Source organism: Oryctolagus cuniculus, chromosome 11 (assembly GCF_051225735.1).
Source record: "Oryctolagus cuniculus isolate XC-2025 breed Fujian yellow rabbit chromosome 11, ASM5122573v1, whole genome shotgun sequence".
Classification (NCBI taxonomy): Eukaryota; Metazoa; Chordata; class Mammalia; order Lagomorpha; family Leporidae; genus Oryctolagus; species Oryctolagus cuniculus.
In genome coordinates this window covers 99,395,889-99,409,373 of record NC_142877.1, presented here as the reverse complement: position 1 = coordinate 99,409,373, position 13,485 = coordinate 99,395,889, and the positions used below count along the sequence as shown (strand labels likewise).

Sequence of the window (13,485 nt, the reverse complement as noted above, 5' to 3'; positions counted from 1 at the left end):
AGTAAATCCTTTCCCTAGTCACTAAAAGGAACTAGTTGACATCCCAATAGCAACAACTCTTAGCTCACAGGTCTTGGTTTCTAAATTATCATTTACTACCAAAAGGCACTAAGGGTCCTTGGAAAATGGCTTGTTCTAGGTTTCATGTAGAGAAAACATAAGATTTGTTCAGAACATTTTGTTGTATAGCAAGCAAGAAATTTCTCAAGTAGAATGGGAATGTATCAAAAGAATACAAATCGATCTAGTTTGGAGGACCTTTCTCTCACTGACAAAACTTGTGACTTTGAACATCAGAAAAAAAAAAAAAAACAATGATGGTAGCTGATTTTACAAGACTTAAATTTTAAAAAGAATTTAATTCAGGGGCCAGCGCTATGGTGCAGTAGGTTAATCCTCAGCCTGCGGCGCCGGCATCCTATGTGGGCACCAGTTCTAGTCTCAGCTCCTCCTCTTCCAATCCAGCTCTCTGCTACAGCCTGGGAAAGCAGTAGAAGATGGCCCAAGTTCTTGGGCCCCTGCACCCACGTGGGATACCCAGAAGAAGCTCCTGGCTCCTGGCTTCACATCAGTGCAGCTCCAGCAGTTGAGGCCATTTGGGGAATGAACCAGCAGAAGGAAGACCTTTCTCTCTGTCTCCTCTCCCTCTCACTGTCTGTAACTCTACCTCTCAAATAAATAAATAAAATCTTTTAAAAAAAGAATTTAATCCATAGCAAAATGTAAAAAGGGACAAAATGTGGGCAGTTCTTCTTTACAAAGGATTTCAGCAAACAAATGTAGCAGGAATAATTCAATTAGAAAACAACCTTGTACAGTCACTGTAATAATTGATTTGGGAAGGATCACCAATGGAGGTTTAAACCATTGGGTAAAAATCTGCTGGGGAACAGGATACTCGTTCCATCTCAAAGCATCATACAACATCACACATTGCTTGTACTGCAAAGCAGGAAAGATAGCCTTATAATGGAGACATCTGGCAGATATCACCTCATCACCTTAACAAACAACACTTTGCCTTACCAATGATAGGACAACATGCACAAGTATAACATAATGCAATGGGATGCACACAATATCACCTACATAATAAAAAAGAAACCACTAGTAAAATCCAAATGGTGGAGTATGTCTTAAAAACAACAATGTTATGAAAGAAAAAAATTGCACGAATTATTCTAGATAAAAGAAGAACATGACAGCCAAATTCAATGAGTGATCTTGATTAGATTCTAAGTCATTTAAAAATAAAATCCATTTTCCCACAAAAAATCATATTTAATAAATGTTACATTGCATGAGGGTAATTATGGTATAATTCTTGTGTAAAGAAATGTCCTTGTTATTAAGCAATAAATACTGAATTATTTAGTGGCAAATATCATGTCTACAACTCATTTTTCAGGAAATGTGTCTGTGTATGTATACATATACTAGAGTACTTCAAAAAGCTATGGGGGTGTAGGGAGCTAGAATTGTGGCACAGCAGGTTAAACCGTTGCTTGGGACATCTGCAACTCATATGAATCCAGACTGTTCCACTTTCAATCCAGCTCCCAGCTAACACACCTGGTAGGCAGTAGAGGTGGTTTAAGTACTTGAGCTCCTGCCACCCACGTGAGAGACCTGAATGCAAATAATTGCTCCTGGTTCAGCCCTGCTCATCCCCAGTTTTTGCAGCCACCTGTGGTATGAACCAATGAATGGAAGATAGATCTTTCTCTCTTTCTCTCAGTCCCTGTCTCTTTTTCTCTGTCAGTCTGCCTTTCAAATAAATAAAATAAAAAGAAAGATGTCATGAGTCTGGGGCTATGAGCTTTTAGTCTAGTAGTTAAAGTGCCCCATCCTGCTTTGGAGTGCCTGGATCCAATTTCTGGCTCCAACTCCTGATTCCAGCTTCCTGTGGACTTCTTCAAGACAGCAGTGATGACAAAAGTAATTGGGTTCCTGCCACCCGTGTTGTGGGGAGCAATCTGGACTGGACTGAGTTACTGGAATTAAGACTTATTCTATGCATCTGCTCTCCCACAATATGGCGCAGGGAGAGAAGTAAACAGCTTCTACACAGGTGCCTCCAGTTCAACCAATAAACTGTAGGACTTGCTCCTGATTGGAGAGCAGCGTACTCGGTGTGTGGGCAGCCGAGTTAGGATTGGCAGAGGAGGACTATAAAGGAGGAGAGAGACGGCATGCACCAGGAACATCTATGGGGAACATCTAGCTGAAGGAACACCTGTGCAGCCCCCGAGTAGAGCCGGCTGGCGGTGTGCCGCTCCCCTGCGGAAGTGGGGAATGTGGCCAGGGGGAACTGCCCTTCCACGGAGGTGGAAGGGACGGCAGCCAACCCGGGAAGAACCAGCAGCAAACCCGGGGAGGGCCGAGCAGACGAAAAGAACAGCGCAGGGTCCTGTGTCGTTCCTCCACGAAGAGGGGGAGCGACATAATGGTGCCGTGACTCGGATAGGAAACCTAGCTCGGATTGGAAACCTAGGACGGATATGAAACTTAGGAGGGAAGAAACGGGAAGAATTGGGAAGATACCGGAGAGAGAGACTAGCAAGGAGCCTAGGTGCCGGAGGAAGCTATTGAAAGCCTAGGTAGGCATAGACTCGGATATGGACTGTGGGAAAGAAGTTAGGATTGAAAGCGAAAGTGAAAGCTTTCATAGACTCGGATGCGGACTATGGCGGGGAAGCTAGGAGATTGAAAGTGAAAGTGAAACCTAGAGGAAACTTGGACTCGGATACGGACTGTGGGGAGTAGCCAGGAGAAATGAGAGGAATATTGTTGGAAGAAAACTTAAGGAAACACACCGGGTAGAGAAAAATGTTAGGGAGGATGAAGCCGCGAGTGCAGGCCAAGCCATCTTGGAATTCTTCAAGTCACCCCGGGGAGCAAGAGGCGAAGATCTGGAACCAGAGGCAGAGACGTGGGCTGCCAGAATTCGCCAGGTTAGTCCGGGGAACTTGGACTGAATGCCGGTGGTGGCGGAAACATTCGCGGAAGCCGCCGCGTGCAGAGAGAGCACGGGGCGTGAATAGATAGGGAACGGGGCTGGCGTAGGCCGTGGTTCAGACGCGAAAGGGTTAAGCGTGGAGACCGCGGAGCGCGCGAAGCCGAGCCGCGCAAAGCCGGGAAGCTGCGCAGATGAGAGAGGCGCGCGGGCTGAAGTGGCGCAGAGCCGGGAACCCGCCGGCGGGGCGAGGTGCCGGAAAGCCGCAGGGATAAGAGAAACAGAAGTTTAGAAGTAAAGTGAGAAAAATAGGAATGCTGGAAGATAGAAGTAAAATGGGAGAAATAGGAATGCCCGGAGATAGAGAAATAGAGAAATAAAAAGGCCTCCCTACAACACTGCAATGAGAAAGCTTGGATTCGGTCTGCCTGATTAAGTGAGGCGATGAGCACCTGGGCGGCTAGCAGCTTATGCGCCGCAGGTCACCGAAGACAGGCACGAATTAACATCAGTAAGGCTTCCCCACAATACAACAATGAGAAAGCTTGGATTCGGTCTGCCTAATTAAGGCGGTAAGCGCCAGCAAGCAGCTCGACCAGAGTATGAGCTGCAGGTCACCGAAGATAGGCACGAACCAACACTAATAAGTCTCCCCCACAATAAGGCAATGAGAAGGCTTGGATTCGGTTTGCCTGATAGAGCTTGTAAGCCCCTGCAGGCTCGACCAGAGCATGCGCTGCAGGGCACCGAACACAGGCACGCATCAGCGCCTAAAAACCTCCTCACAACATGGTGAAGAGAGGACCCGGATTCGGTTTGCCTGATGGATAGGACTTGTAAGAGCCTGTGGCAACTCTAGCAAGTAGAGCAGAGTGTGTGCCGCGGGACACCGAAGACAGGCGCGTATCAACGCCAAAAAATAAAAAGAAAGGGGGATCTGTGGGGAGCAATCTGGACTGGACTGAGTTACTGGAATTAAGACTTATTCTATGCATCTGCTCTCCCACAATATGGCGCTGGGAGAGAAGTAAACAGCTTCTACACAGGTGCCTCCAGTTCAACCAATAAACTGTAGGACTTGCTCCTGATTGGAGAGCAGCGTACTCGGTGTGTGGGCAGCCGAGTTAGGATTGGCAGAGGAGGACTATAAAGGAGGAGAGAGACGGCATGCACCAGGAACATCTATGGGGAACATCTAGCTGAAGGAACACCTGTGCAGCCCCCGAGTAGAGCCGGCTGGCGGTGTGCCGCTCCCCTGCGGAAGTGGGGAATGTGGCCAGGGGGAACTGCCCTTCCACGGAGGTGGAAGGGACGGCAGCCAACCCGGGAAGAACCAGCAGCAAACCCGGGGAGGGCCGAGCAGACGAAAAGAACAGCGCAGGGTCCTGTGTCGTTCCTCCACGAAGAGGGGGAGCGACACGTGTGAGAAAAAAAACATCTGGGGAGTAAATCAGCAGATGGGAGCATCCCTCCTCCTTTCTCTCTCACTCCAGCAATTCCTAAATGCCTGCTTCTTTTTCTACCTTCTTCATAAAGATATTTGTTATTAGTTTCTAGTCAACTATCACCTTTTCCAAGAAGTCACTGCTGACCTTCTTGTCTGACACTGATATTGCCGTGTGTCCACAATACTCTTAGCTCACTTCTTTTTTTTTTTTTTTTTTTTTTTTAGTTTCAGAACTGATTTCATTTGGATAACTGAGTGAAGGAGTCTCATTTCTAACCAAGATGGAATTCACAGTATGTTAACGTTCACACTTAAAAAAAAAATCAATGTGTACAGGAATCTGCAAGTAGATGTAAATACACATTACTTTCCAAGTATGTTTCTCTCCTACTCCTTGGAGGAAAAAGAAAAATGCCACCCAACATGGTAAACCCTCCAGTATAATCCGAACACAAAGGATGTGCCGTCTGTAAATCAGAGCGGTTCATCTCACGGTGTCACAGGAGAGTGTCACCTAATGGGCATGATGACGACAGCTTGACTTCAGATGGAACTGGACTAAGAACTGAGTTTCCAGGAAAAATAGGCACTGATTTCTAGGAGGAAATTTACTCCTCACTGAAGCTATTTATTGGGCCAATGGGGCTCGTGAACCTTCTCACTCGTAGGAAGTAGCCCAGTGCAGGCAAGACGCAGGACGCCCCTGCAGTCGGCCACCAGAGGTGCTGCCCAGGCCACACTGAAGCCACCCTCCCCATCTTATGCGTGGACCACCCCGATTTCATGACGGGGGTAGAGTCCGACCTCAGGACTGCAACTGTCTAGCATTACACAAGGTACCCTGCTGCTTACCCACTTAAAATAATCTTCAGGTTGGCTAGAAAAACTGGTTAAAAACAAAAGAAAAAAGGCATCATGTTTAACAGGGATCACATTTCAGTTAATTTTTAACACTTAAGAATAACTGTGTATTAATTACAGAATTAAACCAGTCATATTAAGTAGAACAGACAAAAAAACTACTAAGAGGGATAATGTATTAAGTTGTTCATTAACAGTCAGGGCTATGCTGATCAAGTCACCGTTTCCCATAGTGTCCATTTCACTTCAGGAGGTTTCCTTTTTGGTGTTCAGTCAGTTGTCACCGATCAGGGAGAACATGGGAATAAGAGAGGGAAGAGATGTATAATTTGGGACATGCTCAAGCTGACTTGCCCCAAATGGTAGAGTTAGAAACATACCAGGGGATTCCAATTCAATCCCATCAAGGTGGCATGTACCAATGCCATCTCACTAGTCCAAGTGATCAATTTCAGTTCACAGTTGGTCATAATGAAAGGACTAAGAGTCAAAGGGAGCACATAAACAAGTCTAGTACCTGCTAACACTAACCGATGGAATAAATAAAGGGGAGAGTGATCCAACATGGGAAGTGAGATACTCAGCAGACTCATAGAATGGCAGATGTCCTAAATAGCACTCTGGCCTCAGAATCAGCCCTAAAGGCATTCGGATCTGGCTGAAAAGCCCATGAGAGTATTTCAGGCATGGAAAGCCAAGACACTCTGGCAAAAGATCTCTGCGAGTGAGATCCCAGTGGAAAGAACAGGTCTTCAAAGAAGGAGGTACCTTTCTCTGAAGGGAGGAGAGAACCTCCACTTTGACTATGACCTTGTCTAAACAAGATAAGAATCGGAGAACTCAGAGGGCTTCCATAGCCTTGGAAACTCATGACTGGAGCATAGGGAGACTATTGATGCCATAGACAGGAGTGTCAATTGGTAAAGTCAACAACAGGAGTCACTGTGCACTTACTCCTCATGTAGGATCTCTGTCCTTAATGTGCTGTACACTGAGGCTTAATGCTATAACGAGTACTCAAACAATATATTTCACTTTGTGTTTCTATGGGGGTGCAAACTGTTGAAATCTTTACTTAATGTATACTAAACTGATCCTCTGTAAAAAAAAAAAAAAAAAAAAAAAGAAATTATCAACTCCCAACTTGACTCTCACTGGGATTAAACATGACAATAGGTCTGATCTGATTTCATCATCATTTTAAAAAAATCATCTATTATTTTTCACTTTATGTTTCTGTGTGGGAGCAAACTGTTGAAATCCTTACTTAATGTATACTAAGCTGATCTTCTGTATATTAAGATAATCGATGGCCGGCGCCGCGGCTCACTAGGCTAATCCTCCGCCTAGCGGCGCCGGCACACCGGGTTCTAGTCCCGGTCGGGGCGCCGGATTCTGTCCCGGTTGCCCCTCTTCCAGGCCAGCCCTCTGCTGTGGCCAGGGAGTGCAGTGGAGGATGGCCCAGGTGCTTGGGCCCTGCACCCCATGGGAGACCAGGAAAAGCACCTGGCTCCTGGTTCCTGCCATCGGATCGGTGCGGTGCGCCGGCCGCAGCGCGCCGGCCGCGGCGGCCATTGGAGGGTGAACCAACGGCAAAGGAAGACCTTTCTCTCTGTCTCTCTCTCTCACTGTCCACTCTGCCTGTCAAAAAAAAAAAAAAAAGAGTTCAAAGATAATCGAAAATGAAAAAAAAAAAAAAAGGCATCATGTTATCTCATCCAGGCCACTCACCCTAGCCCCCCGACAGGCAGCATGTGGGGCAGAGGGATGGGTGGGGGCATGGGTGGCTGCCCTCCAGGGGGGATAGTGGGAGGTGGGTAGCTAGCCGGTGGCAGGCCCAAGCCTGGAGGAGGGTAAGGGGGCACTTCGTGAGTTGGGGGCAGGTATGGGGGTGGGGGTGGGAAGTTGGGTTGTACGTGGGTAAGGTGGGCAGTAGCCAGGAGTTGGGGAAGGAGTGGGGTTGAGGGAAGGAGGCTGGGGAAGGGGGTACAGGCAGTGGGGGCGGGTTTGGGGGTAGACAGGAGGGTGGTAGGGCAGGTGACTTAGCTCACTTCTATTCCAACATATTTATTAATCTTGACTGCTATAGTTGGCTTACTGAACCAGAAGCTCAAGTACATGCTGTCTGACTTGTACCAATCTTCATAAGATACCTGGATCTTGGTAGGCACTTAGCATTTTTTTCATTAAATTAGCAAGATTCCAATAATTTATTATAACTCAAACAAGTATAATTAATTAAACTATTTTAGAAGGTTATTAACTGATTTTATATGAAAGTATAAACCGGTAATGAAAGGTATCTATTGATATTAATCAGAGAAGAAAAAATAACTAACTTTATCCAGAAAACAATCAACAAGAATACAATTTACAAATTAAACTGGCTCTGTATTTGAACTTGACTTAAAATTCATTCAGAACGGTTATTTGCTTTGATGACTGTTACCTTGCAATTGGTCAAGAAGCACGATGGCAACTCGGTGCTGAGCTTGAATTAATTCAAGATGCAAATCCATCATGAAACTGTTGGCTGTGATTGATTTGTAAGTGTCTCCAGCTGCATCTTTGGAGCACTTTGGTCCAGCAGATTTGTTATAAAAAGAAAAAGAAATATAGTTATAAAAACAGACAAAAAACTGCTGTATTCTATTAGCACTCAAGTTATACTCATCTTACTTATAGTCATTAAATTCTGTTCACTTCTGAATCCTCTGTAATTGGTTTACACACAACAAATACGCTCTTAGAATTCACCAGTGTCCCCTTCTTTGACAAATTCAAAGACTCCTCACGCTCCTTGATTTATTCTGGGAAGACAGGACTCTATTTCTGGCCTGAGAGGAAAGCCACCGCAAATCGTGTTTACTTACCTACTGGCAAGGCCAGCACTTTTCCTACTTAAGCAAAGCTTTAATCTAATGTAAGATTTTTCCATTTTTACCTTGGCGTAACAGTGGTCAATTACTGATGATCCATTTGGCAAAGTAGTTAACATGCAATTCAAATTTATTCCATCAATTGCTTTGTCAAGAAGTTCATAAGCAAAAGATAACAGCTCCATGGGTTTTTTCTAAAATAATTTTATAAACAAAAAAGAAAAAGAAAATGTGAGGAAAAATCATATGCAAAATTTTCAAACTCTTTTTTGTTAAAAAATCAAGACCAGCAGTGGGGGCTTGGCATAGCGGTTAAGACTGTTGAGACATTTGTTGAGACACCCACAACCCATATCAAAGTGCTGGGGTCTGAGGCCTAGGTTAACTTCTGATTGCAGTTCCCAACAAATGCAGACCCTGAGAGATAGCAAGTGACTGCTCAAATACTTGGGTCCTTGCCACCCACATAAGAGTCTCAGATGGAGTTTCAGGCTTCTAGCTCAGGCGTAGGCCAGCTACCCCAGATACTTAGGGGCTGGCATCGTGGTGTAGTATTAAACTGTTGCTGATGACACTGGAAGCCCACATTGGAGTGTTGGAGTTGTAGTAAAAGACCCAGCTACTCAACTTCCAATCCAGCTCCCTACTAATGTGCCTGGGAAAGCAGTAGATGATGCTCCAAATACTTTGATCTCTGCCACCCATGTGGGAGACCAAGACAGAGTTCTTGGCTCCTGGCCTCTCCCTGGCCAAGCCCTAGCCATTGTGGTAATTTGGGGAGTGAAACAGCAGATGGAAGATATCTCTTTCTGGTCATATGGGGAGTGAACCAGCAAATGGAAGATCAATCTCTCAAATAAAAATAAATATTTTTTAAAATCTAGAAATTTAAATAGTTGATTTAACATAAACAATATTATTTTTCTTACTAAATTCATCTATTTTTTATTTACTGTGAATATAATCAGTAAAAGTGAAGATAATAAATTTCATTTTTCTAAACATAAGCTTTTCACAAGCATGCACAGAACTTCCACTTACTGTTTTCAAAATGCTCATTAAACCAAATATACAGGTGAATTTTAAAAATAGAGCTCACATAATTTGGCCTTTTCATATCCATAATTTGAAAAGCTGACTTTTTGTTAAATCTCAGAATCATAGAGCTGGAAATTTAGACTTAAAGCCCATCAAACCCAAGAGTCTACATGGTGATTTCTAAAAACTAAACATCTTTTGAAGGTAATTATTCTCACAAACGTAGAAAAGACAAAGGGCAACATCTTTCAAATTTTCCATATTTTTTCAAGAATTTGTTAGGGAATAAAGCATACATGTACATAATTGTAACTTCCTATAATGTTATTCCTCTCTTCTGCCCCTAGAGGTAGCACTGTCCTTGGATTTGGTTTTACCATTCTTTTCCATGTTTTTAAATTTTACTGCATGTGTCCTGAACAATATGCAATATCACTTTCCATATTTTTTAAAATTTCTCTTACAAAAGGCTGCTTTCTTCATTCAACTGTATGCTACTGAAACTTATTCATGCTGGTGTTCGTGACTCAATGGATTGCCCAGGGCTTGTTTATGAAAATAGAACTACTCCAGATACTTCAAGTAGAAAAGGACTTAATGCAAAGACATAGAGGTACCCATAACAGTTGGAAGGCAAAGATCAAGACAGCTGTCGGTGAAAATTGTGTTTCATGCGATTCTCAAGGGCTCCCTCAGAATCCTCTGCAGTTCACAACCTTAAGTACCTCCTGCCCTGACACAGGTGAATTGCAAGACCTTGCTCAGCACAGCTTGTAAATTCACACATCCCAAATAAGTATGCTGTTTTCTCTGCACCACACATTCAGGCAAATGCCCCTTATTAAAAGACTAACCTAGAACCATATGGAAAAAAGATGCTGTAAATATTATTTCAAGAGTCCACCCTGTAATTCAGAGGTGATTATAGAAGGGAATTGTAATGATGCCAAGCTGACTCTAGTTCAAATCTACTGTAAGTTAATAATCTTCATAGCTACAATGAAGTAGTGTTAACTTGAGGAATATATCACAACTTATTAATTCACTCTTCTACTGATGGACATCTAGATGGAGGTTCTGTTGATTTTCATCCCAAATGGGCATGGCACTGTACTGTAGTCTCCCTAAAGCTTCTCAACCGTAATTGATGGTTTGGGGCATGATGTCTGTCTCCAAGAGCTGCGGTGGGGAGGGGGGCCTTTAGTGGCCCAAGAGCATGTGGTGTTCATAGCAGTTGGGTTGGAACAACCACTGTGTGGCCATTCTGGTTGTAGAGCACATTGGGTGGTGCTCCACTGCTGGTGGGGACTTCTAACAATGGTAGCCCTGAGGGCACAGAGATGTGTTGTGTGCACCCTCAGTGGCTACAGGCTGTGCATGGCCCTTGCTCGAACTGAGAGCTGCATGGGCCAGCCACAAGAGTCAGGGGCAGCAGCCAGTGGAGGGTGACAGGCCCCAGGTTCCAAAGTGCTATCTTCCAGGTTCTAGGAGCAGCACCCTTCCCCTCACTGAGCTGACCCACTGTAGTGTACACCACTGCATGGGGTTCAGCACTGGGGTCACAGTTGTGTTGCTGGGTCGAGTTGGATCTGTGAGACTGTAGCTTCCTGGGCTAGCATGGTGAGGTGTCTGTGGGGGCCCAAGAACAGGGATAGGCAGAGGCTGCTGTCCTCTATGGAGGTATGAATTCTGACAGCAGCAGCTCCATTCTTAATAGAGTGGTAAACTGCAGAGGGCTGGGTTCTCAAAATGCTGTGAGCCAGATACTGGTTTGCCTCTTCTCTGTAGGGGAGCAGGAGAGTACTGGGCACCTCTACTAGGCCATCTTTGAACCCCTGCTCTTCCTTTATTAGTCACCTGTCTAAGACCTCCAGGGCAGGTTGAACAGAATAATAGATATCCTTATGTAGTTGTATCAGAATAAAAAGACTGCTTTTAACCTTTTCTCATAACTTCACTGAAGGTCTTTAGATGATACCCTTTGTCAGATACAGAAGCTTTCTTCTATTCCTAACTAGTAAGTTATACTCTTAAAGGGAGATTCTTGCATCTGTTTGTCTAGTGAAGTAGTCATATTTTTTCCTTTCATCTGCTAATGTGATATAGCACGTTACAGAATTTCTAATGTTAAATCACACTTGCATTGCATATATAAAATTGGATTATACTTGTATATGCCCATTCAAGATGTGGGCTCACAGAGGTTCCTAAGAAAACAAGTAGTGTAAATTGAAATAAGAATCCTACTTGCGGGAAGGCCCAAGGTTATAAATCATTAGAAGGAGAGACTCTCCCATCCACTCTCCTCAGTACCCAAGCCATCTCCCTACACAAACAGGCTGATTTTTTTTCCTGTCTACCTTTCCCTAGGATGTAGTCTTTTGTAGATTCCAACTTTATGCTAAAACTGCATGTTGTCTCAGTGCCGATCCCCTCTCATGTGCCCGGGCCTCATCTCTTGTCCCTGGATGGCTGTTAAAATACGGAAACTTCTTTGTAGCTACACTCACCAACCTCCCACAGCACCTACTCCTAAACTTACTACTCTGGTCTTGCTGCTCTGGTTTCCAGTTCCCCTTTCTATTTTGGCCCCAGGATTTACTTTACGGTCTTGTGAGCTCTCATTGTACTTGAAGAAATTTCTTCAGGTCTGTCTGATATCTCAGTGTTTTCTAGCAAGTGCATTTTTTAAACCATCAAGTTTGCCATTTTGCCAGAAAAAGAAGTCTCTGAGAATATCTTTCTAACATCAAAAAATGTCAAAGGCCTCACATACACCCACATTCTATCATCATCTTCACCACCATCATTAATTATCTTTATTACCATCTCCATCATCACCATCACAGCTAGTAGTTAATTAAAACATGTTCCAGGTACTGGGCTTAAAGCTTTGTTTACACTAACCTTTTAATTGCTATAGTCCTAAAATGCAGATATTCATTAGTTATTGTAATTTTATAACCCATTTGTTGAAGAAATAGATGTTATGTGTCCAGTAAAAGTTTAAAATAGTTGTATGTCATGTAATTACAATAGCATCTGGTATTTTAAAAATAATGGCATGAACAAAGGGTTTTCAAAAAGTCCATGGAAAATTCATATTATGAAAAGGCTATGCATCGATTTCAAATTTTTGCCACTATAAAAAATGTATCTTTTAATTTCATTTTTCCATAAACTTTTTGAAATCCAACACATATATGCAAAATATACAAATTTATCTGACCTAAAGATTCTGCTAGATGAGAAAATGAATCTCCTTACAATACATTTTCACTCTTTTCCCCCACTTTGCTCCCCTTCCAGTGAATTTAAGAATCTTAAGTTGAGGGGCCAGCACCATGGCTCACTTGGTTAATCCTCCACCTGCGTTGCCGGCATCCCATATGGGCGCCAGGTTCTAGTCCCAGTTGCTCCTCTTCCAGTCTAGCTCTCTGCTGTAGCCCGGGAAGGCTGGAGGATGACCCAAGTGCTTGGGCTCCTGCACCTGCATGGGAGACCAGGAAGAAGCACCTGGCTCCTGGCTTCAGATCGGCACAGCGCCGGCCGTAGTGGCCATTTGGGGAGTGAACCCACGGAAGTAAGACCTTTCTCTCTGTCTCTCTCTCTCTCTCTCACTGTCTATAACTGTACCTGTCAAATAAATTTTAAAAAATTTAAAAAAAGAATCTTAAGTTGAGATTCAATGCTCCATATAGAACATGCATAGCTACAATGTGTTCTGGTTTTCACAATGTCACCAATATTTCATTTAAATTGTATATCAACCCAGTGGAATAGGTATATTATTAAAAGCCAATCAATGGGGCCAATGCTGTGGTGCAGTGGGTTGATGCCCTGGCCTGAAGCATCAGCATCCCCTATGGGTGCCAGTTCTCGTGCTGACTGCTCCACTTCCAATTCGGCTCTCTGCTATGGGCTGGGATGGCAGTGGAGGATGGCCCAAGTCCTTGGGCCCCTGCACCTGTGTGGGAGACCCGAAAGAGGTTCCTGGCTCCTGGCTTCGGATCGGCACAGCTCCGGCCATTGTGGCCAATTGGGTAGTGAACCAGCAGATGGAGGACCTCTCTCTCTCTCTCTCTCTCTCTCTCTCTCTCAAAAAAAGAAAAACTAGTATTACAATGCCTGATATTTAGGACACCAGTTAGTCCTAGCTGTGGGGGAAGGCAGTGTGATTAGGAGAGGTTAGTACAAGAGGTGAGTTCCATCTGCATGGTTGGCCCTGAGCATCCATGGGTTTCATCTCACTGGTTCAACCAATCACAGATTGGAAACACTCAGGGGGAAAAACTGCATCTGTA

The 13,485-nt window shown here is 44.2% G+C and overlaps 1 protein-coding gene across 7 annotated transcripts in view; it reads right to left on the bottom strand.

The window, feature by feature from the left end:
* CFAP54 (cilia and flagella associated protein 54) overlaps window positions 1-13,485 on the bottom strand; it is a 372,444-nt gene that overhangs the window by 300,953 nt on the left and 58,006 nt on the right. For all 7 annotated transcript variants that reach the window (XR_016216950.1, XR_016216951.1, XM_008256922.5 and 4 more), the window contains 2 exons: window positions 8,209-8,337; window positions 7,714-7,840 (listed from right to left, as the gene is read on the bottom strand). Coding sequence is in view for 4 of the 7 variants with exons in the window: in XM_008256922.5 (XP_008255144.5) it covers window positions 7,714-7,840; window positions 8,209-8,337 (256 nt within the window). In the remaining 3 variants the exon portion in view is untranslated. The remainder of the gene's footprint in view (window positions 1-7,713; window positions 7,841-8,208; window positions 8,338-13,485) is intronic.